The 26,023-nt window shown below is 39.9% G+C and overlaps 1 protein-coding gene across 1 annotated transcript in view; it reads right to left on the bottom strand.

Annotated features, from left to right (window-relative positions):
• Positions 1-26,023, bottom strand: part of BRINP1 (BMP/retinoic acid inducible neural specific 1) — a 130,139-nt gene that overhangs the window by 48,506 nt on the left and 55,610 nt on the right. The window contains exons 2-4 of the mRNA XM_063082621.1: positions 18,610-18,800; positions 11,287-11,456; positions 8,334-8,439 (exon numbers count right to left, since the gene is read on the bottom strand). Coding sequence (XP_062938691.1) covers positions 8,334-8,439; positions 11,287-11,456; positions 18,610-18,800 — 467 coding nt within the window. The remainder of the gene's footprint in view (positions 1-8,333; positions 8,440-11,286; positions 11,457-18,609; positions 18,801-26,023) is intronic.

Raw genomic sequence — 26,023 nt, 5'->3', positions numbered from 1 at the left:
GTACAAAGATGCAGAAAAATAAAAAATAAAAATAATAACTAAAAAAAGATGCTATCTTTAGTGACATGTGAAACAATTCATAGGCCTGGAGTATAGATCCGGGTATGTGGCAGATGGTAGGATAAGACAAAGCCAGGAAGATAGGCAAGGGTTAGACCACAGATAGCCTGGTCTAAACTTTATATCCACATCTCTGCAGAGGCTTTGAAAGGCTGTCAGCAGGGGAGTGACAGGATTTGTTTCAGCTTTTAAGAAGACCACACGGGCTGCTGTGATGAGAACAGATCAGCAGGAGTGAGATCAGAATCAAGGAAGCTAGTCTGGCGATGGTAATGGTCCAGGGAAGAGAGGAATGATGAGGCGATGGGCTGAACCAAGGCAGAGGGCGGAGAAGAAATGATTCTCACTAGGGGACATTTGTGTTGACCACTGAGAGATGGACCAAACTCAATAAAAGAGAGCAGAGATGTCACTCAATGCACGAAGAGAGTCTGGGTGCAGGAGAGATAGAAGAGAGAGACACATCTGCAAAGAGCCGAGGTCTCACGCAGAGACACAGGAAAGGAAAAGTGTGAGGGTTGAAGAGAAGAAAGAAGGAGAGGAGAAGGAAAAAAAAAAAAGACAAGGAAGGGGAGGAGAAGAGAAAGTGATTTAAGACCAAGAAATGAAATGGAACATTTGTATGTGAAGATTAGGAGCAGACTCTCAAAATGCCACAGTCTCAGGTGGCCCTCTCTAGAGGTTCAGCCAGAGGGCAGACGATGCCTCAAGTTAGCATCTTTCATCCCATCTCCCCTCAGTGGCCCAACATCCCATCCCATACACCTTTCCCTTTTGAAAACTGGATATCGGCTAATGACCTCACTCCTTTTTCACTGAGAAAAATACAACCTGCCATTGAATCTAAGATGCCTTTCATTGTAAAATATACCATTTTTGTATGGACACTAAGAAAATAATATCCTGCCAATTAAACTATGACACACAATCAGTTAGAAGAAGCATTCTCTTTTCAGAGAAATTAAAAACTATGAAAAGTAGTCAAGAAGTCAAGTTCAAGAAAATGCCCCATTGCACATCTATGGATCGTATCCACCTCTGGTCCCATCTACTCTCTTTTCTCTCTCTTCACTGTGGATAGCTGCTCCTACCCAAGGCATGCGATTCCAGTTATACACAAGACCCTATTCACTCTTGCCTGCTCAACTTTGATCCTAAAATCATCCCTCCCTGGCTTGCAGTATCATCGTTTCCCTCTTAGAGAGTAATTCCCATCACCATATGAAAGCTTCATTGCTTCTACATTAAAAAAGAGAAGAAAAGACCGCTTGACTCCACGTCACCTGTAGGCTGTTGTGCCATTTACAGTTGTACTCCTCTGTAGAGTTTGCTGTATCCCCTCCTCCACTTCCTCTCTTCCTATTCTCTACTGAATTTATTCTACTTCAGATTTTACTCCCATCATTCCATTGTAACATCTCTTGTCAAAGTCATCAATGACCTCCATATTGTTAAACCCAATACTCAGTCTCAGTCTGTATGTTAATTATTCTCTCAGTGGCATTTGACACAGCCGACCACTATGTCTGCTTTGAAAAACATTCCATACTTGGCTTCCAGGATACAACCCTCTCTTCCTAAATGCCTGGCCACTCCTTAGGGTCCTTTTTGTTGTTGTTGTTCCTCCTCATCATCACAGCCCTTCAATATTAAATTCTCCATCACTCCATAACCGGATTCCGTCTTTCCTCTATCTACACACTTCCCCAGGGTAATCTTGTCCTATCTCACATCACTAAATAGCATTTCTATGCTAACTCATATCTCCAGTTCTCTCCTCTGACCTTCCAAGTGCCCACTCAACATGGACATTTGGAAATCCAGTAGATTCTCAGACTCAGACTCAAACCCAACTAGGCTCAAACCCAAGTTCTCATATCCCACCAAAACTGGTCCTTCCAACAGGCTTGCTATATCAATAAGTGGCAATTCTACCATTGCAGTTGCTCAGGCAAAAATCTAACAGTCACCTTTGACATCTCTCTTTCTCTCATAAGCATTTTCCAGCCCATTGCCAAATAATGTCAGCACTACCTTAAAAATACTTCCATAAATTCAATCACTTCTCTCCACCTTCATTCCCACTATCATGGTCCAAGCCACCATTTTCTCTCACCTGGATAAACACAATAGTTTCATAACTGGGGTCCTTGTGAGTGTTCCCGCTCTTTATAGTCTTTTCTCCTCAATAGCCATAGTGATCTACTTAATTGTGAGTCAGGTCTAGTTACTCCTCTGCCCAAATTAGCGATTGCTTCTCATTGCATCCAGAGTAAAATCCAATCTAAAGTCTGTGCCATGGTCTACAAGTTTCTATATGACCAGCTCTCTCACTCTCTCTCTAGGAAGAAAATATATATTTTTTTGTTTACTTGTTTGTGGTCTTTTCCTCCAACCCCCACACATTAGATATTAGCTCCAAAATTATTGAGTTGGCTTATTTACTCCTATATATCTGACATATAGTTGATGCTGAAGAAATATTGCTAATTAGATAAGTGAAGTTATCAAAGAATAAATTTCTGGATCATCCATAGGTTTAGGAAAAACATTCTCTCTGCACCCCTTTCCACATCAGTGAGCTACTGAGGCAGAGCTCTGCTCTCTGTATACTCCACCAGATGGATACTTGGTTAAATTACATGACAATATTGGTAAAACACCCAATGGGCTTCTTGGAGAGAGAAGTATAAAAATAAGAAGTTATCATTATGCCATTAGTGTTATTACTACTAGTTCGGCTGTTGCTGCTATGACTACTAATAGCCTCTGATCATTTCCATGGTCCTTTCTTTCTCATTTCTAATCTCCCTTTCCAATCCTCTTTTTTAAAAATGATTTTTCTCTTTTTCTCTATCTTTGCCCTGTTTTAATAAACATTTCATAAAACACCACAAGGTGACGGTCATTAGAATGCCATGAACATTGTCCTCAATCTACCAAAATAAACTTGGGCAGAATCTCCCCTCCCAGTCTCATTCAAAGGAATGAGGACAGAAACAGAGGAATACAGAGAAACAATATTTCAAGAAGGAGGAGCTCTGAAGTCACGATGTCTGAGTTAAAATTTCAGCTCTGCCAATTACTGAGTAAACTCGCTAAGCCCTAGTTTCCTCATCTGCAAAATAGGGATGTTATTTACTCCTTCTTCATAGGAACCAGATTGAGAATTTAAATAGGTAGTTATTGCAATTATATAATAAAGAGAAATATTAGTTAAAAATAAATATAAATAAACAAACAAATCAAATAAAAATAAATCAGTACAGTCCATGGCACATACAGAAACACTGAGTAAATAGAATCTACTGTTATTTCTGGCTCCTCCACCCTCAGTGTTTACAGTCTGTCCTCTGGCTGGGCTGGATCACCTCTCACTCTTCCATGCTTCTCTGCTTTATTCATGTTTTCTCTTTGCAGAGGATGTCAAGATGGAGCACATTATTCAATAAAATTTTAATCGATGCAGATTATATATACAGAAATGCATACCTATAAATAATGCGTGTGCCAGCTCTCTGAAGGTGCACAAACCAAACACACACGTGTGCTGCCATCAAGATTAAGAAACAGAACATCACCAATATCCTCAAAACCTCCCTCATCTCCCTTTCGTTACTGCTGCATTTCTCTCTCCAAAAGTTAACATTCTCTGGACTTCTAAAACAATATATTTGTTTTTACTCTTTTTGACTTGTGTAGGAATGGAATCGTACAGCATGTGCTCTTTTGTGTCTGGCTTCTTTCACTCAACACTACATTCATGAGACTCTTCCATATTGTTGCACAACACAGTGTTTTTTTTTCTTTTTCATTTCTGTATGGTAGCTCATTGTGTGAAGGAATGACAATTTATTTATCTATTTTCTTGCGGATGAACATTTGGGTGGTTTCCAGTTTGGAGTTATTTGGAATAAAGCATCTATGAACATTGAGGTCCTTTGGTGAACTTAGGACATATTCTTTGTTGAGCATATTTCTAGGAGTTGGAATTGATGGTTCATAAGGCAAGGACATTTGTAGTTTTTAGTAGATACTGCTAAGAGTTTTCCAAAGTGGTTGTAATAACGGGTACCCCCATGAGCAATGAGCTTTGTCCCTAGTGTTTCATGTTGTCACTCCTTGATATTGTAAGTTGTTTTTTTTTTATTTGAGTCACACCGATTGCTGTATCACACATAACATTATGGTTTTTATTTGCATTTTTCTTAAGACTAGAAAAGTTGAGCACCTTTTCAACTGTTTATCTGCCATTTTGACATTCTTGTTTGTGAAGTATCTGTTCATGTCTTTTATTCATATTCTTTTTTTTACAGGACTGTCTGGCTTTTCTTATTGATTTTAGGAGTTCTTTATATATATTCTGTACAAGAGTTCTTTGCTAGACACCTGTATTACAAATATTTTTTTTTCCATTCTGTGGTTTGCATTTTCATGCTATTAATAGTATGTTTTGATGAACAGAAATTTAATTTTTAATGTAGTCCAATTTATCAGTTGTTTTCTTTATACTTAGTGCTTTTTGTATCCTATTGAATAAATAGCCCCAAAGTCATGAGATATTCACCTGTCTTATATTTAAAAACATTTTTTTGTTTTACCTTCCTCCCAGAGAGTATGATTCTTCTTCAGACATTTTTTTTCCTCTTACCCTTCTATCAAAAGAACAGAATTACTCCCTCTTCTGAATCCCCATAATACAATGCACTACTTTTATTTTCCTTGTTATATTATGTATTATGTTGAATCGTAGCTATTTGCCTGCTCATTCTCTCTATCTCATCCCCACATCCCATTTGCCCATTTTCTAAATTCTTCATAGTCTTTTCATTAAGTCCTGGTCATAATGCTCCTAAATAACTCCAGAATTGGCCTTTTTCTTCTCATCCCACCTGCTACTTCCATGGTCTAAATGTGTGGCATTTCATCTTGAGCACTGTAATAGCCTGTTGTCACTGACCTCTCATCTACCCTTCTCTAATTAATTGCCCACACAAGAGCCAAAGTGATCTTCCAAAATATCAATCCGTTAATGCTACTTTAAAAAAACAAATAAATAAAATAAACACACTACCATGATGTCCACTGTTCTCAAATTAATGTTCAACTCATTAATGTGCTGCAGAGGCCTTCCAGGATTTGAAGGATTATCTTGTCCTTCTCACCACTGATGTCTCTGTTTTAATCTAAGACTTTTTTATTTCCTTGAATACCCTTCATAAAGACTCCTCTGTCAGCTCATATATCCACGTCACTGCCCACCTATTTATCCTTGGGGTGTCACCCTATGTATCTTTTTCGCAGGAAACTTTTTCGACTCTCTAGTAGGTTAAGTCCCCATATTATCCTATAACCCATGCAATTTTTCTCTATTAAAATTACTTACTCTTATTCATTTGAAGCCCATTTCCTCGGTTAGAGTGTATATTTACGTGGGGCAGAAAGTATGTCTGTCTTGTTCACTACTTTATCTTTCTGCTTAGCTCATTACCAAGATATGTTCTTAAAAATAATATTTGTTGGGTGGAACTGATTTGTGCTTACATGCCCCGGGTCTAGTATTGGATTTGGCATGTAATTAGTCTCAATAAAGATTTCATGATTCATCATTCTCATAAAATCTTACAGTCAGTATTGCTAAGGACCTAAAACCACTTACTTCTATCACCCAAACCAACTGAATGATTCTTAAATAATCTGTATAACATTCTTACCAAATATCACCTACTTATAACTCTCTGACCAGAGGGAGTCATTGCATTCTTCAGCAGCAGGTCATCTAGGTTCGGGCATGAATCCGCATCAGACAGATCTATTTTATACTAACTTAAAAGTTGGGATTTTTATAATCCCCCCACCCCCCCACCAGATTGGGCTTGGCCCATTTTATCCATATTAATAAAGTTGACTATCTTTTATGCAAAACAGCCCTTCAGACATCTGTAGAAAAGTCCTTTTTGCTCCAAGTTAACCTTCTTCCCCTATTTATCACAGGACACCTTCCTCCAGACACACTTCAGTATCTCAATACTTCTTGAAGTGTGATGCTCAAACATAAACCCGATCCTCCAGGTGTGCTCTGACCAACCTAGAGAAAGACAGGGCTGTCGCCTCCTTATTTATGGATAACATACTTCTAATAATGTAACCAATGGAAGAGCTGGGTTTTGGAGAACAGAACTTTATATAATAGCTGCTTTTTGAGGGAAGGGATTCATAAGTGTATATGAAACTAAATTTGTATTTAGAATGAGAAAAGGTGAAGACTTGGGAGGGGAGAGATCCCTGGAACTTAAACTTTATTGACTTCAGGGTACATCAGCCTCTGAATGTCCCTAAAATCTTGATAAATTTCTTGATAGTAACAAGCTGTAAATCCCTCTTAAATGCATTTCAACTATAACTTACAGGTCTCTCCATCCCCTACATGCCAGCGGGGTGACCAAAAGAGTCTGCAGCCAAACTGCCTGGATTCAAATTCTGGCTCTCAGTTCACAAGACACAGTAGGTGTCACATGAGCTAATGTGTTGAAAATCCTGGCACACCAAAGGCAGATTTGTCTTTCTCATGTACTTTCTTAACAGGCATTACCAAACCCTTCTGTCTACTCTTTCCTATACTAAAGCGGGTAGGATTTTTCTCCATGTATTTGAGGTTTTTTTTATATTGTGTTAACTCTAAACTACTTTCTCAGCCTGAGTTTCCCTGAGGGATTTTCATTTTCTGCTCTCAAGTGACACTACCAAGCCCTCCCTGCACTACTTTCCAACCATCTTCTATAACAGGAGCATGAATCAAAGAGTTGCCAGGGAACCGGAATGCGAAAGTCATATTCGGCTCTGCTTAGCTCTACCTGCCAATCTCAACCCCACTTCCTCCCACTGACATTCAGAATCACCTTTATCATATACCTTTCTAGAAGGTCACATTTTTAGTCTGCTCAAAGTTAAGCATTTCATTTTTTTTCTGACTATAAAGTTAATACATGATCATTGTTGAAAAGGTAAAAAGAAACTGGAAGCCTCAAATACCATCTGGAGGTAAGTTCTTTTAACATCTCAGCATATTTCCTTGCAATATTATTTTTACTTATCCTTTTCCATTGTTAAGATCATGTCATGTATTGTCAGAAGCTTTCTATTTGTTAATTAACAACATATCCAATAATTTTCACATTTTCCTGAAAATTATTTGTAAACAACACTTTAGTATGCCCTAATATTGTTGCATAGATGCACTTAGTCTTCTCATTGGAAAATCGAGAGCTTTACATTTTTTTATATTATAAATAATGCTTTCCAAAACAGCACTATCTGTACCCAAAGCCTTATCAGATCTCTTCTCTGCAATCTCCTCTCCTTTTTATGATGCAGATTAATAAGAGTGAAATTACTACTTTAAGGGTATGTTTCTCTTTAAGGTAATGAATACATATGGAGTACCTAACACAATCTTGACATATAACAGACATCAAACAAATACAAATACTTATAAATATCGACAAATTATCTCCCATAATGGTTGCATTCTCACTAGCCCTGTCTGGGAGTATTTATCTCTCTACACCCCAGCCAGCCTTGAGTGTTAGCATTTGTAAACTCTGTTACAAGTGTGTATGTTGTGTGTATATTTAAGGTTACATACACATGATTAGCAAATAAAAAGAAATAAAAATTAAGGAGAATCGAAAATTCTATGAGATGTCTTATATTTCCTGGGATTCAAATAACATCTGCCAAAACATGTTGAAAATCAAAAATAATAATGCAGGAAAATTTAGAAGATAAGATACGAAACTTTAATATATATTAGGTCTGGGCATCTATAAATAATACTGCTTAGACATTTTCATCAAAATAATCAGATAAAGCTCATATTTCCTTGCTTTCTATCTGAAAACTAATTAATAACCATGAATTTAATGTCCTGTGTATGTCAAAATTCTAAAAATATATACATGATGTCATAACTAATTTCCATGCTTGTGGTTTTCATTGGTTTTTCTGTCTTTTATCTTCTTTTTTTTCTTTTAAAGCACCTTTTATTTTAGAATATGTCATAGACATTTCATACCAATACAGATCTACATCATTATAGAACATCTTTGTGTCATAATTTATTTCCCCAGCCCTTTATTAATGTTTTTGCTCTTATGAATAGCACAGTGGGCAACATTTTTGCAAATGCAGCTTTGTTCTCCCTGCATACCATCCCTTCTGATCCCCTTCTCCCCCTCCCTCCTCTGGCCCCACCTTTTCCACTGGCTTCCTACCTTGAAGGTGCAGTTTGCTCTCCGTGCTTTGCAGAAGGACAGAACTCACAGAGTCCAGATTGTCATAGCTGTTACAGCCCAGAGGCCCAGTGCGTGTCTCTGTGACCTGGAGTGGACATCAAGGGAGACGAGTGTGAGACAGGTGTCCTTTTCTAGGACAGAAGCTGAAGAGTCATACCGAAGCAGAGCAAAGCCAGCAGAGAAAGTCCTCACACCTGAGTCAATGGCCACTTCCTGATCACCTTGCCTGGGCTTGGGACCATGCTTGGATGTCACTGAGTGGATGGAATAACAGAGAGGTCAAGCACACAGACTGGTTGCCTGGCTTCTCTCCCTGGTTCTCACTTCATATGTTGCTGTATTATATAAACTATTACATTGAAGCACTACAGTATATTTCAAAAGCATGAGCTTTGGAATCACAAAAATCAGTGTTAAATTCTCGCTGGGCCGTTTATTCGTTGTGTGACCTAAGGAATTCGTTTAACTTCTCTAAGCTTCTATAAACTAAAGTTAGTAAATCTCTTCCAAGAAGGTTGTGAGGCCAGACATGATGGGTGTTTAGTGCCTGGCATATGGCCTGTACTTAATAATGGGCATCTTATTATAAAATGTCTCTATAAATTGTGATGAACACATATACATTATTACTATTAGGCAAGTAATAAAATTATCCCCATTTTTCAAAAGAAGTTTCAGCAACAAGCATAATCAACACCACTGAAGGAGAAAACACCTCAGTCCTATGACCATGTACTTCCAAAATGTTGTCTTAGAAGACTTGATGTGGTAGACAATAGGGGAACAGCTACTGAAAAAAGATAACTTAGAAATAAAAACGGTTTAGTATGAAAGGAGGCCTCTTCCTCTCTTTAGCTTTCACTTCACATTATTTTAGGGTCTTTTTGAGGTTTGCACCAGCTATGAAGATGAAGCATCCATTGTAGGGAATGCCGACACGGGAAACAGCCACAGGTACCCCCTCTGCCCTTTTCCACTTGTGAAACCTTGGATCAGTAACTTTCCCTTTCTAAGCCTCAACTTCCCCATCTATAAAATGTTAGTAATGGTGTAACCTTAATAGATAAAGAGATATTTTTGAAGTGGTTAGCCCTTAAGATAGTAAATAAATGGAGGATAATTAGATTATGTTTTGTTTGTTTTATAACTAATTTATTCCTTTTTGTACAGAATAATAAAATAGTGACTACTGTGTGGGAGTTAAAACTATCATTTTATTTTACTAAAGATACCCACGGTGGGGAGGAGGAGAAATGAGCAAAATTTCTCCACTAGGTCAGTGGCTGGCCTTCGGCAAACCCGATAGTGAGACAAGCTTTTGTTGGTGGGGTCTTGAGGTAGTGACAATAAAAGGAAAAAAAAAAAAATCCGAGGGCAAAATTGAGTGCATACGACAGTGCCTGCTGTAAGAACAGTTTCTTGAGCAGCCTCTGTGCAATTTTTCAGAGAAACTCCTCCTAAGGAGGCAGACTGCACTTCCAGGGTGCACAAAAGAGGATTATCTTCTGACAGAGCTTCAATATCTCAATCCGCATCCCATCCAGGGGGGAGAGAACCATTTGGTGATAATGAAAACCAAGCCTTTGCAGCACTCTGCGTCTGATGGCTTCATAAAGATCCGTCTCCCTGTGCTGAGTTCCCTAACAACATAATCTCCCCAATACAGGCGATTCTTCTCAGATAAGCTGGCCCTTTGTTTGTCGATCTGATTTATTTTTCTTCTCTTGCTACCTCCCTCCTCAGTAACTCTCTCCCTCCCACACTTGTCTCTTCCCTTGGTCAATTTCTGGCTCACCTGCCTGAGTCTTCCTTGACCTTACTCCTACTTCTTTTCCCTAGAGATGTCTTAGAGAGTCTTAATATAAGGCTGAGTCTGAATTTTATGCAGAAATAAAAACAGAGTGAAGATTGAGAAGTAATATGCAGCATAGTCTGGTTTAAGAAAATTTGACATGAAAAAATCTGCATGGAAACCCTTAGAAGAACTAATCATTTATATCAAGGACGTCCTCCCACATCCTTTCTACAGAGGCAGTTTCTGAATTTATTGTATTTAAAATGAAATATTTTAAAGTTCCTATGCTCTAAGGCACCAAATTAAAAAGTCTAGAGCTGCTTTATCCAATATTTAACTTTCAATTAATTAAAATTAAATAAACTTACAAATTTAGTTCATCAGTACCCACATTTCAAGTGTTCGATAACCCATGTGACTAGTCAGCAAACAAGTGCCTGTTTTTGTAAATAAAGTTTTATTGGAACACAGCTGTGCCCACATGTTTATGCACTGTCTATGGCTGCTTCTATGCCACAATGGCAGAGCTGAGTAGTAGCAACACAAAACATATGGCCTGCAAAGCCCAACATATTTATCACCTGTCTCTTTATAGAAAATATTTCCTAACCTCTAGTCTAGAGAGTATAGTGCCTGTTAAGGTATTCTTTAGTTGGGTAACCCTGAGCACAAAAGGCTTTAAACCTTGGACCTCAGTTTCCCACCTATAAAACGGAGTGGTGGTGGGGGATAAAAACCACAGGTGTTTAAAAAATTGCTCAGATAGGTAATCTGACTCTTGCTAGCTCTGTGATCTCGGGGAGATCATTTACCCCTTCACAGCATCAGTTTCTTCACCCAGAAAGGGATGATTAACGGATAATCATCCATTAAGGAGAACGTTAAGGACGAATATGAGGACTGTTGATAATTTATTCCATGACCATAGCTGCTCCAGTAAATCAGTACCTATGGCCACTCTAATGACAATGCTTATGATATTACAGGGCATGCGACAACGTCAGTCAGAGTAGCTGGCCACCGTCAGCTACATGGGTATGAAGCCAGGTATCGCATCTGTCCATCTACTCTGAAGACGTCCTCCTGCAGTGCTGTCGTCTTTAGAACCTGCCACCCAAATCCCCCCTCAAGTTGTACCTTGATTGCTCCTGTTGATATCTGGATCTCATGGAGCCTCCTCATGGTACCATCACGGTCAACAAAGTAGGACGATGCAAGCTGGTGCAGAGCTTCGACACTTTGAGTGGCATTCCCTGACTTCCTGTCCAGGCGACTTTTGTCCATATACATGGTCAGAGCCTCCTCCCCTGCATGGGAAAGAAAAGCAGATAAGGAAGCTTGTCGAGCTTGGGTGTGGGAGGAGAAGCACTGGAGGCTGAACACAGCCTTGAATCTCAACTAATTTTGCCCGAATTTCCTTCTAAAAATCAAGGACACAATAAAAAAGAAACAGTCTGGGGCCGACCCCGTGGCTCACTCGGGAGAGTGCGGTTGTGGTAGCTCCGAGGCCGCAGGTTTGGATCCTATATAGGGATGGCCGGTGCGCTCACTGGCTGAGCGTGGTGCAGATCACACCGTGCCGAGGGTTGCGATCCCCTTACCGGTCAAAAAAAAAAAAAAAAAAAGGAAAAAGAAACAGTCTGTAGTTGGCTGTAAACACCAAGCTCCATTAGAACAAAAATTATTGAAAAACCCTCAGCAACTGAGTCCAACCCCTGCTGATCTACTTCATACTTCTCAGCAGTAGCATCTTACAACACAACCCACTTTCCCTCTTCGGAGAAAGTTCAGTCTCTTCCATACAGTGACAGACTTGGCATAGACATTCCCTTCCCGTTCTTTTATCCTTCTCCTGTTTCCTCATCATCACCCACTTCCTCCTTTTCTTCTCTGCCCTCTCCTCTAATGTCCCCTCATTCCTTCCACCCCTCCTTTTTCTCTTACTCCTATCTCACCCCTTTCTAGATAAACAGATGGATGGATGGATGAATACATACATAGATAAATAAGCAGATAAACAGGCAAGACAACAATAATTTAGAGGTAAATAGAAATAGACACACACAAAAATGATGTCCCCATGTAGAGAGCAAAAACCAAACTGTCAGCTCTGTGGAGTCAGATGCTGTCTATACTATACTATCCATGGCTTTATCCCTTGCACATAGCACAGTGCTTGGCATAGAGTAAATATTCAATAAATAAATAGTTAATTCATCATTGTTTTCATTTATTCAGTAAATATTTCTTAAGTACCTACTGTATGCAGGCACAGTGCTTCAGAGAGCATAATAAATAACAGTTCATATCTTGGGGTGGTGGTAGGGAGAGTTGATCAGAAAGTTAAATATTGAAAGGGAAGGAGATTAGATAGATAAATCAATAAATATTTGGATGGATGCACAAATGGATGAAAGAATGGATAGTGTATCCAGTTAAATAGAATATGAATATACAAATTTATAGATTTCCCTTCATGAAGTTTTCCTTAGAAACACATGCATAGATTACGAACCGTACTAACCTATGGTGACTTTTACTTTGAATAATGAAATATTCCACCAAAACTTCCGAAAGAAAGCTCCAGAAATGCCCACCAAACAGACCTACTCTTTGTACTCCTGCCTCCACTCTCTCGTGACATTGTAGATGAGGGCACATTTCTTAACTTCTCTGCTCCTCTGCTTACTCATTAGCAAAATTAGGAGAAAAGGGGCACCTAATCCATAGGATTATTGAAAAGAATAAATTAGTCAATACATGTAAAGTCTTTAGAACAGTGTCTGTTCATTGTGGCACTCGAACTTTCCTTGGAGTAGTAGTTAAAAGCACAGACTCAGGAGCCTAGACTGCCTTGACTTCAGCTAACTGTTAACCTCTCTGTGCATTAGTTCCTTCATGTTAAAACGAGGAACCTCATAGGGTTGTCACAAGGATTAAATCAGTTAATTCCATAGAGTACTTGAACCTGGCTTGGCATCTAGTAAGCATTATGGAAGTGTTGCTACCATTGTTTGATTATGAGAAATGATAATTGCATGATATGTATCCTTACAATTCAAAGCAATAGTATATTTAGTGAACAAAAAATTATGTGAACTTTCTGAGAACTGAAGTCTCATAGCTAAGAAAATTGAAATGTCCTTAGAATGCTGATGACTTTTTGAGTTAAGGAGAAAAAAAAAAAAAAATTCCATTTTGTACCTCGCATAAATGCCTGACTTTTGAAATCCTGAGTAGCTTTCTGGGCCCAATTCTAATGTCATTTCCTTTTACTAACCCTCATCTATCCCTGGCATACTCCTACACACTCCAGAACTGCTCAGGCATCACGTCCCTGGTGAGCTTTCCGCAATCACACCCTCAGCCCCAGAGAGAAGTAATCACTTTCCCTCTGTCATTCTCTAGCTTGCCCGTTCACTTCGGCTCAGCGTGCATACACTGAGCATTTCTTGTGTACTGAGCGCTTTGGCAGATACTGGGGCGACAAATAAATAAGACACTGAGATGTACTGTAAGTGTAAAATACACATCACATTTCCAAGATCTAGTACAAAAACGTGAAATCTCTCACTAATACTTCGTTCTATTGATTGCATATTGAAATGACAATATTCTGAATATATTAAGAAAAACGTACTGTCAAATTGATTTCCCTATTTTTCCTTTTCCTTTTTAAAATGTAGCTGCAAGAAAATTTAACGTGGCATATGTCGCTCACACTTGTGGCCACATTATATTTCTATTGCCAATTCTTGTCTAGAAACAGAGCCATAAGGAGATTATTTCAATATACCAGGTGGATCGCCAAGGTAGAGGGATGCATAGAGTAGAATGCAGAGCAGAGAAAGGTGCCTGCATCCTTGTAGATAATGTGGGCAACAAGGTCCTGATGATTTATCCTCTCCACCCGTATCCCTGGCTTCTCTCTGAGAATGTACTATCTGGCACCAATGTGCCCCGTTCTTTTTCATTGTCGGAACTCTGCATTTCTGTTTATCTCTTGGCTGACTTCTACTCATCTCTCAGGTATCACCTAAGACATCACCTTGCCTAGGAAACCTTCCCTCTATCCTCCATTCCTTATCTGAACTCGGTTAATAACACTAACCATGTGCTGTCACAGTCCCCTTTATTCCTCTAATGCATCAACTATCACATTTTCTGGTGATTTCTTATTTAATGTCCTGTGTTTTCTGCTAAGCAGAAGCATTTTGAGGTCAGTGAGTATCTAAGAGTCTTTTTATCATTTCATCGTCATTGCCTAGTGCAATATGGGCATGTATTACGTGCTTAACAAATGATTGGGGAGTGTATGGGTGAATGAATATACATGGAAGTGGTCCAGCTCTACAGTGTTTATTGATTAACATATCTGCCTCATCATGGAGACTGAAATCTCCCACCAGGAAGATTTGTCATCAGTAAAACTTGTCTCTGGGTTCCACATACCTAGACTTGAGCTGAGTTCACAGTAAGACACCCATGTTTGCACATTCCCATGAAGTTTTCATTGTCATGCAGTAGGGCTTGATCGTCTGTCCTTTGGATCCCACAGACACCTGATTAGATTTGGCTTAAAAGTGACTTCATATTTAATTAGACTTGGAGTTCCAGGGGTGGAAGGTGGAGGGATGGGGGAACAAGGACTCTGCCCAATTCATCTTTCTAATGTTTCCAGTACTTGTCCTAGGGTCTGATGAAGAGGGGATGTTCAGTTATCATTTGATGGATAAATGGATGTATAGATGGATGGATGGATGGGTGGATAGATGATTGAATGGACAGATGAATAGATAGATGGGTGGAGAGGTAAATGATTACATAAGTGAATATGCTGGAACTTAGAGCCACGAGGCAGAGGAAATACATTTTCCATGTGTCAGCTCAGGCTCCCTTAGGGGTCTGTGAAAGAGAAGGTGAAACAAGCCCAGTTCCCTCTGGACAGAGAACTGGTAAAAGCAAACCTTAGATCAAGAGGGGTTAATGGGCTTCTTGCTGCATTATTAAGACTTAATTTTTTGTTTATTAAGAGAATCTTCTGTTTAGAGTTGCTTTCCCTCTTGGGCATTCATGCAAATTGCTTCTTCACCCCACAAAGGCCTTTGCTCACTCTCCCTGTCCTCCAGGGGGCTTTGCCTCACTCTCTGCAGCACCTTCTCTCAAAGGGGGACAAAATAGGACTCAGCCACACAGGGGAGGGGGGATGAGGTTGGAGCTCATCATTTTACCTTTTGAGTCAATAGGAGATGTTGCTCCCGGAGCGGTGCTGAGTGTCTAAACTTTAGGGCTCTGGGACACCCCTTTGTCCTTTCTTTGTGAACCCCTGTGATTTAATTCTCACTCCTCCTCTTAGTCGAGGGGAGATATCCCACAATGAAGGGTGGAAGATAATGAATACACTCACATCATACACGCAAGAACCAAAACCATGAACCCTCATGTATAAAAATGCATCCAAGCAATATACATGCATCTACATATGTGTGCAAGCTCACATATGCACATGTGTATACATTGCATCCCTATGTATGCTTGCAATGCATATGTATGTGTGCAATGCATATGCATGTATGCCCATGTATAGATTAACTCCCATCCAAGCATAGATAGGCATTTGTGCACATTTGTCTATGCAGATATGCACACATAATCATACACACAAGCTTAATGATAAATGTCACACAGACACCCAGCCTAGAGGGTGGTTACTTTGGACTGAAATATGATCTTCAAAGGAAATAAGGATATTTGCCTCTCCTCTTTTCCTGTGTGTCATTCCAGACTCAGAATTTTCCCTTTTATCACCCTCCATAAGAAGATCATTCATACCAAGTATTTTATGAGTTTAACAAATTCATCAAAAATTTGAAGATCCCATAGAAATGTCTTAGCTGTCAGCCCTTCCACTGGCTTCCCTTCCTCATTCCAACTATGTTTCCTTCATCTTACCCCTCCCTAAAGAGCCAAGCAAATGCATTTCCAAGTCCCATATGTAATAGTTTAGGAATCATCTTTTGTTGTTTTATTATGCCCTTAGAAACTTACCCAACACCTGAAAGGGTTTATCAAAGAGTTTCTTCTCAACTAATGCAGTGTTCTTAGAAAACAAGTATAGTGAATAGCATTTTCTGCACCTCCTCGCACATGGATGCGGAAAACTGATATCCAGATTGGAAAGTGATTTTTCAATGTTTCCCTCTCAACAAGTGAGTGGCAGGATTGGGCTCTGATCCAGGGTTCCCAAGCTCATTAGCCCCATTAAATAATAACAACGATAGTCTTAATAATAACAATTTGGTAGGTTCAAGACTCCGTGCTAAGAACTTTTGATGCATCATTTTAATTAATCCTCACAATATGCATGAAGGAAGTGCTATTATTATGACTAGTTATAAAGGAGGAAAGTGAAACTTAGGAGATTGAGTTACTCACCAAGGTGACACAAAGCTGGTGCAGAGCAAGAGGCAGGACTGGACCCCAGGGGATCAAAGTACAGAGCCTGCTCTTCCATTCACTACAACCTCCCACCTTCCTTCTGTCACATTGCATGAAGAGGCCCTTAAGAAATACTTTTCTATGAATGAATGAATGAAATGCTGTTGTAAGAAGGACTTCTCTCAGCTTCTGGCATGTAGTGTTCAATCAACAGTAAGTCTCTTCCACTTTCCCTCTCTCCACTCCTCCACGTTGAGGGCTGAGGGAACATTTAGGACCTGCTCTCCAACACTGAATCTCAATCCAAAGCTTTGCATATTTTTAAATGTTGTGTTGTAAAAACAGGAGCGGAACAAGGCTCTGTGAATAATTCACTATCTTGCCTTGGAGAAATTAAAAACATATTTCATAAAGAAAGAAAGGTCTTTGTTACTTGCAATTTCTAAGAACTCGGACCAGAGTACAGTTTTTAATGGAGGGATTGAATTGATCTCAGGACTTTTTTTTTTTTTTCTTCCAAGTAAAATGAGAGGTGGGAGACATTAAAAGGTAAAGGTACATGTTAATGCCACACTCAATGTAGAAATAAATCCATTTTCACTTTATAATAGAATAGAATGTATATTAATGATTTAACATTTAAAGCCCTGCTTAATATGTGACTAACAATAGACAACAAATACATGTTGGTTGGTTGGTTGTTGGAGCGTTTGGAGGGGTTGGTGAATGAGTGAGTTGGTTAAAGAGATGACTGATGTTGGATTGAAAAAAATAATTCAGACTCTGTGGATGTAACGCCCTAAGTTAACAACTTAGCCTTCTTTGCCACCTACTAGCTATCCCTCTTCTGGGTCTCAGCTTCTTTATCTGTGTAATGGACAAAATATGACTTAACTTGGAATTCTGAGGTCTAAAGACAATGTACAACACTGCCTATGTGGCAAATGTTTACTAAGCAGTGGCTAATATTATTGTAAGAATGAATGAATTTGTCCAACAAATCTCTCTACCCCCATTTACTACATTATCAAATTATTGATCTGCTCTTCCTCAAAATCTTCACTGTATGCTAAGCCTAGAAAGTTCTGCCACCTTCCTTTATCTAACCAGCTCCTGTCAAGCCAAACTGACACTTCCTCCATAAACTTTGTATGGCCACACCAGTTTGTAATGCTCAACCCTCCTCTGAAGAAGATACCCCCCTGTTATAATTACACCTCAGTCCACCCTGCCTCTGTCAATACACCAAGCTCTTTTAGCTGGCATGGGCCATATCAAAATGCACCTTAGCACATCTATGAGCAAGTGGCATGGTGTTCTACCACCAAAGGGGCTTTCTTAAAGATCAGAAGACCCAGTTGTTGGGGTGGAAAACCAGTTGTAACTCATAATATCAAATGACACATTCAGGCAGGACCCATAAGCAACTAAATGCATTAGTCTGTACCATTTCCCATTTTCTTTGCATTTATTTTCTCACCTTTATCCAGCCCTTATGCCCTCAAAGATTGATTGGACCTGCGGGAAGGGATGGGTAAGGGTGAGCTGGGTGGAGCAATTAGTCAGCTTTTCTATTCACCTAGTCCCAGCAGATATAAATAGTAGTCCTTTTGTAAAATGATAACCTCAAGTGATCAATCCCTAAAGTAGACTTAAACAAAAAAAGTCAATTCCCTAAACAACACCTGAAATTTAATTATTTCCCTAGATCAGACCACAGGCCAAAGGAACTGAGACAATAATCAGGTACGACATTCCTAATGAACTGAGCCAATTCCAAGGTTAAGCCATATTTCCACAAAAGTTAGTAAACTCTCAGATGAGACTGTCCCATAGAACTGAATCATCTGCTCAGATATGACCACAACAACCAAGACAATTTGGCTTATCTGGCAAACTATACTTCTGAGTGTTGTACGATGGAAGAAGCTGAGAAGGCTTTGTTCTCAGGGCATCCCACTCTCTCTTCCATCCCAGACCCAAAGTCATAGGAGGTCTGTGACCCAGTGGCTGCTGACCTACCTCCCAAGGTGGCAGAGATGAGGAGGTGGGTGCCGTACTTTTTGATGATGGTATCGATGAACTGCTGAGTGGTGGGTCTCCTGCCAAGCAGGCGGATGCTCCTTTGAAACTCCGGCATGAGGGGCACTGGATGACGGACCAGATCTCTCCTCTCGATGGCTGTGTTCCTCACCTTCCAACGGGCAAACTCCCTGGGCAGGAGACATGAGTGACACACATCAACTTACCACCGCTGCCCCCAAACCAAAGTCCACCCAGCCATCCCATCCAGGCACCTCTCCTTAGGTGAGAGAGTGTCTACAGTTACTTTTTATACTCGTCGAGTGGTGCTTTGTTCTAGAGCTTTCAATCCTCTTCAGCCAACAAATATTTATTGAGTACTAGTCTCATCACTGGGATACTGAACCAGATAGACACAGTCATGCCCTCAAATTGCTTACAGAGTATCAGGAAGACAAGCATCAGGAGTCACTTTTACTAGGTTATGGGTGGAGAGACTGAGGAAAAAGAAAGAATAATAATAATCTGATAATAATAATGATGATGATGGTGATAATGGTTGTTATGGCATTTTATATTCCACAAGAATATCATACCTAATTTCTTATCTAATTATCACACTAGCCCTGGGACAGGGAAGCATTATCCACCTCTGATACCTATCACAGGACTAGTTCTCCACTGTTCTCTGGTTGTTTATCCATCTCTCTCACCGGGCTATGAACCATAACACAGAGATGGAAACTTCTTAGATACTCCTGGACCCACTCCTGTAAACAGCTCAGTGCCTGTTACGTGTCAGGATTCATACTAATGCTAGATGAATGAATAAATATGCAGATGAAGGGAAGGAAGGAAGGACAGAAGAACGGAAGGCTGGCTATATTAACAATAGACAGAATCTAAGGCACAAAGTAACGTGGGACCTGTTCTAAGACAATTCAAAAATATTGAGCCCAAAGCTCCCTTTAATCCAAAGTTTTAACATGCATTTATTCCTACTATGCACCTACTATTTAGAAGAATTAAGTTATGCTCTGAAGACCATGTGGGGGAATTTCCACTTTTTCTTTCACTAATGACAGAGTAGATAAGGACCAAAGAGCACTGGACTTGGGAATTCGAGTCTTGCTCTACCACTAGCAAATTATGTGATGCCATCTTGGGCGAACTATGTCCCCTCACTGGACCTACATTTCTTCATCTATAAAATTCAACTAATATTACTATTTATTCCCCACTGCTTGTACAGGGATTGCATGAAACATAGGGTGTGAAAATACTTTTGGAAGCTGCAAGGCACAAATCTAATGTGAAATATTGTTTTATAACTTTATTTCCTCACACATTCCCAGACAAGTTCATGTAAGTCATAAAAAGATCATAGAAGGTGAACATGTATATAGCATGCACACTGAGTACAGGTAGAAATGTAAAGGGACTTAGTTCAGGTTACTTTTGCTTAGATAACGATCATTCCTACCAAAGATGCAGCTTCGCCGAAATAACCTGCTCTCCGACATGTTTTCGTTCCCTTGAGACAAACAGAGTAGCCAAGAGGGCTGTAAGGTCAGCCTAGATAAATGATGGGAATCACAGTTTAATGAAAAAGTCTCTGTCTCCTGCCACAGGATGGGAGAGATGAATAAAGAAAGGGGCGTGGGGCAAGAAAAAGTGCAGCAGGGTGAGAATCAGGCAGGAATATTCCTTGGTAATTTAGTGGTGAAGTCTAACCCCAGGGTTCCCAGGAAACGGGGTCTCAAAAGAGCTTTAATAACTAGGATACATTTGCAAGCCTCAGAACTTATGGTCTGTGTCTACTTGAGGAATCTCTGTTCATGATTCATAACAAAGTTCAAATGCTCAGTCAACTCAGTACCTTGTACATCAGAGGTCCTTAAGTCAATCAAGCACACCCAGTGAACCCCTGCAGGGCACCAACTAAGTGTGGTGCATGGTGTCCCCAAGAAGGGGATGGACACAGCACAGTCCCTGTCTTTAAGAAGCTCACAGTCTGGCAGAGAGGACGAAACACTTCCACTTTGTTGTAAATGAAGAACTACAGGACAGAAGGAGGAGCACGGACTTCTCAGACCTCTAGGGAAAGAAAGCTTTAGAGAGAAGGTCATGTTTGAAATACAGTTTTGAAGTGGGCTTGGGATTTAGAGAAGTAGGAAGAATTTTGTAGGTGTGGTAGGTAGCCTGTGACATGAGTCCCAATGACCCCTGGATCCAGTGGCTTGCTTCTAATGAACAGAATACAAAAGTGAAGAAATGTCACTTTCATGATGAGGTTACAAAAATACTGTGACTTCCATTTTCCTCTGTCTCTCTCTCTCTCTCTCTCTCTCGTGGGCTCAATCTCTCACTGGCTCCCTGGCTCTCTCTGTGTCTCTGTCTGCCTGTCTCTCTCCTCTCTCTCTTTCACTTCCATGTTGTGAGATGCTCCCTGGAGAGATCCACATGGCAGGACACGAGGGAAGCCTCCATCCAACAGCTTCTCAGGAACCGAGGGGTCACAAGGGACTGCATCCTAACAGTCACCCTGGGTGTGAGCAGGCAGCAGACCCTTCCCAACCAAGCCTTGAGAAGACTGCAGCCTGGCGAGAGACCCGGAGACGAGGGACGCAGATCCTGAGCCTCGGAAACTTTGAGATAATATCACTGTTGTACGTCATGAAGTGGTGGGGCGATTTGTTACTCAGAAATTGACGATCGATATGAGACAAGAGAGTTACCAAATCATCTGAGAAAAAGAGTGTTTCCTCATCAGCCTATCCCTGAAATTTATCAAATTACATGTACATATAATTACAAAGTTATGCACACACATATAAGCATGCACACATATTCAGTATATAGACACATATAGTTATGTGTGTACATATGTATCTGTGTGTGTGTGTGTGTGTGTGTGTGTGTGTGTGTGTGTGTGTGTATAATTTTTATTTATAACTTACCCTCTTGGGTTGCTTTATTTTTCATGGAGCACACTTATATTCCTAAAAGCTCATATTCATTTACACACAGAAAGGTTAAGTAACTTGACAAGCTAGTTAGTAGTACAGCTGGGTATAGAAAACTGACATCCAGACTCTTCAATCGCTCTTTTAATGTTAATAATGAGAGGTGGAATATAAAAACATAGTAGGACCAGTACCAATATAGAGGAATGATGCCCCCTGTGCCACCAAATTACAAGTCCATGACTCAATTCCCTTCTTTTTTTCTTTTTTTTAAAAACCTTCACAGTCTTCGTGAAGCTCACCAGCTATATGTCCAAGGCCTGCCATCTGTGTTGCTTCCTTGAAAAAACCAGGAAAGAAGCCAGTGCTCGGTACCCAGTTCCTCTCTCACAGGGTGGACATAAGGCCTACATGAAGGAACGCATGTGAGTGAGTGAGCTGCAGGGTAGAGGGCCAGGCCCCTGGGAAGGATTCCGTAACTGGGGAATGTTACTCTAAAGCACCAGATCTCTGCCAGGCAGTGCCTGCTCAGCACCATGGATAGAGTTTCTGATCCCCCTCAATTGTTCCCTTTTGGGGGGGTACCCAAAATTGTTTATGGAAGTTATTAAACTACGGTGTGCTCTTTGCAATGTCATTTTTAGTCCCAGAGGGACCAAAGAGGAGGGCCCCTGCCACAGTCTGGAAAAGGGGCTGGGGGTGAGTGGTGGTGTCAAAGAATTCTCCTGTACAAGTTGAACCTTGAAGGAAACATAGTATTTGGTAAGAAAAAGATAGCAGAAGGGTATTTCAGGAAGAATAACCTCTATATACAAAAAAAAAAAAAAAAAAAACAGAGGGGAATGAGAGAGGCTGAGACAGTTGGAAAGAGAGCGATGTGTGTGTGTGTGTGTGTGTGTGTGTGTGTGTGTGTGTGTGTGTGTGTGCACATATGATCAGAAGCTGTCAGAAACCACAGGATAAAAGACTATGTGTCAACCTATATTATTAGATTTCAGCTTGTAATCTCTGTTCTTATTGGAGAAAAAATCTAGACTAAATATGTTCTGAGGATGGATGTATATGGCTCTGTAACTGTTACAGGGGCATTGGAGCAAAAACTGTAATAGTCACAGGATTCTATGATTTTGCACTCTTTACCAAAATGCACTGAGGTAAATGGACTCCACAACACCTATATCTATTCTGAAATATATTTAAACAACATTAGAGTTGAAAACATTGATTTATGTACTTGAAATTTGAGCACCTACTATGTTTCTAGCTCTGAGGTTACAGCAGTAAACAAAATTGATAAAAATCTTTCAAGAAGCCAACATTCTGGTGAGAGTAGACAGACAAAGAAACAAATGTCTAATGTGTCAAGGGGATATTGGTGTTGTAAAGACCAATAAGGCAGGGGATGGAAACTGGGATGTCCAGAGGTGGATGAAGGGGTGGTTTTACCCAGGTGGCCTGAAAAAGACCTTCCTGATTTGATGACATTTGAGGAGAGACTTGAAGGAGATGAGGCAGGAACCATGAGACCACCTGGGAGAAGAATGTTTTTGGAGAAAGGAACAGCACATGCATAGGTTCTAAGGTAGGAATGTGCTTGCCAGGTTTAGGGAACATCAAGGAGCCAGGCATAGGTGAGTAAATGAGTAGAGGGGGTGAGATGAATGAAAGGATAATAAAAAAAAAATCAAAATACGGGGTGGCATTGTCATAGATCCCCAAAAGCTTTGTTAGAATTTACAAATAAAAAATAAGCAATGAAAAGTCCAAAGAATGCTTTGGGCTGACACAATCTAAATTATGTTCTAAAAGGAGAGTAGGCAGACTTTTTCTGTAAAAGGCCAGTAGTAAATATTTCAGGCTTCTCAGCCATAAGGTATCTGTCACGACTCAACTCTGTCTTTGTAGTGTGAACCAGCCATAGACAATACTTAAAGAAGTGATTGTGGCTGTATGACAATAAAACTTTATTTACAAAAGCAAGTGGCTGGCTAGATTTGACCCATGGGTAGTGTGACCCCTGTTCTAAAAGCTCCCCTCTGACCCCATTTGCAGATGTCATCAAATCCAAAACACTCAACTCACAGATGGAAAAACTGAATGTCAAAGAAATTAAGTTATTTGCCAAAGATCATACAGCAAATAACTGGCAGGACTTAAATCAGAGCCTAGGGCTGCTGACTTCAGGGCAGTATCTTTTCCATTGCACCATGCCACCCTAAAACAATCAAGTAAAAGAAAAGAAAGGAAAGAAAGAAAGCCTTGCTTGCCATGTTGTCTAACTGCTCTGCCGGCCCAGGAACAATTTTCAATTCTCAGTGAATTAAGCACAACCTAAAATATATCTTTCCTTCCGAACCCAAAGAGCAAGGAAATTCTCCTGGGAGGAGAAGGCAGAACTCACAATGGTGTAGGATCTGTGGAATGTGCTTATGCCCAATTAAGCATCCCAGCAGGGTGGGCCAACCAATTAGACTGAGATTAAAAATGGATCCTGGATGGAAGACATGGGGTGTCTGCAGCAAGGCCCATCCCACTGGGGGAGCTGAAAGTGGGAGGGTGGGTGACAGCAGGGCAGAGAGTGGATCAAGACTGGAGCCAGCATTGCAGCATTTAAGACGCTACTGGAAGGAAAATTGTAAGGCCAAGACTTTCTTTTCAGAGTTAAGCACTACATTTATAGGAATCCTCTCTCATCCTCTGTTAGCCCTCTGCTTTCCTGTAAACACAACACACACAGAGAGACAGATATACACACACTCAATCACACATTCGGTATGAGGTTGCACAGAAGAAGGAGAAAACATTATGAGACAGGCAGGAGAACTGGCTCTGTGCTCCAGGTATTTCTTCTCCTGGACATTCACATCTCCACCTGTGAAATAAGTCAATTGAATTAGATCATCTTCAGCCCTGTATCCTCTAGCGTAAACTCTGGAGGTAGAAATCTTGGGCTAAAACCTGACTCTGTCACGTATTGCTTACACTCTGTAAGACGTAAATGCTATCTAACTTAGAGGGATGGGTTAAGGTTTATATTAAATCATGAGGCACAATACCTCAAACATAATCAATCCGCAATAAAGTATTAGTGTAAAGCTATTGTCAATATTATTAATGTTGTTATGATCATATGAGCAGCTCCAATGGGAAGTTGGGTGATAGGAGATGGATGGTGGGGTGGGAAAAAAGAGGAAATAATCATGCTTTTTTAAAGTGCCCAGCAGATAGAACTTTGGAAAAGGTGGAATTTGATTCTTGTGAAGTATATTAAAAGCAGTAAGACTGAATTTAAAAAAAAATTGACCAATAGTTTATAAACTCCCTCCAAGTCTACTTCCTCATATATGTGATGAGTACTAAAACCACACATGTCCACAAACTTTGTTCTAAGAGTTAATTAAATAAAACAGTGGTTGGTTGGAAGACGTCTTTGTAACTTGTAACAGGGTATGAACAATTGTTAGCTGCTGTTGGTGTTATTATTTGTGGAGGGTTAGAAATCTTGATTCTCGTTAGATTTTAGAATACAGTTTTTAGGTAAATGCATGCATGGGGCAAAAGCCCTCAGGTAGGAGGTGACAGCCTGTAGCCAAAGGGCAAGAGCCTATCTAATCAACTCTAATCACTGCTTAGGTATGGGATTGTGTACTTTAATGATTTTAGAGCTAACAGGTGGTTGTCATACCAATCCTGTTAAGAGATTTTAAGAATTGCTGAAGGGAAAGATGTGAAAAAAATGTTTGCTAGGGGCAAGCTATTTGTTAGGGGAAACTTTAAAAATAATTGTACTTAGATTTTACCATAAGAATGTAACTTTTGCTTAAGGAAAGGTTATACTTTAGATAATGAGTCAGTTTGACCAACTTAGTTTTTCACTAATCATACATTGTTACTAGTTTACTGATGTTACTAGTTTCCATTGCTTAAGCTATACTTAGCCATAGATAACTTTTGTAACACTGCCCATGTCCTTGTGTCCCTTTGTAATGATTGAATCAGCTGAATTTTCTTGTGAAACTTCTTTGTCTTTACAATAAAAAAAAAAAAAAAAAACAGAAGCTAACTTTGAATGGCTGCTGTACCCAGTTTTCTCTGGGGTACTGACCCTTCAGGCTTCTCAATGCATTCATGGTGTTTTGAATAATCCTTTTTTCATCTCGGTTACACAGTGAGAAGTGTAACAATTATTTTTTATTATTTGTTAGGGCATGCTTACAATGATGATGTTTCTATTGTTTAAAATTTTCTGTTTTGGTTTTCTCATTTGTGAAATGGGGGATGATAATCTCTACTTCTCAGGGTCATGATGGAGACACCTTTAGCAGTTCTGGGTCCATAAGGAAGTGCTGGATCAATGGAAATTTCCTCCACTGTTTTCTAGATAATCAAAGCTACTAATGGCCTCTGAGTAAGTGAAGCGTCATTTCACTCTTCTTCACAGAGTGTGT

Source organism: Cynocephalus volans, chromosome 17 (assembly GCF_027409185.1).
Source record: "Cynocephalus volans isolate mCynVol1 chromosome 17, mCynVol1.pri, whole genome shotgun sequence".
In the NCBI taxonomy this organism is placed as follows: domain Eukaryota; kingdom Metazoa; phylum Chordata; class Mammalia; order Dermoptera; family Cynocephalidae; genus Cynocephalus; species Cynocephalus volans.
The sequence above is the reverse complement of the archived record's forward strand: the minus strand, read 5'-3'. Positions and strand labels throughout refer to the sequence as shown.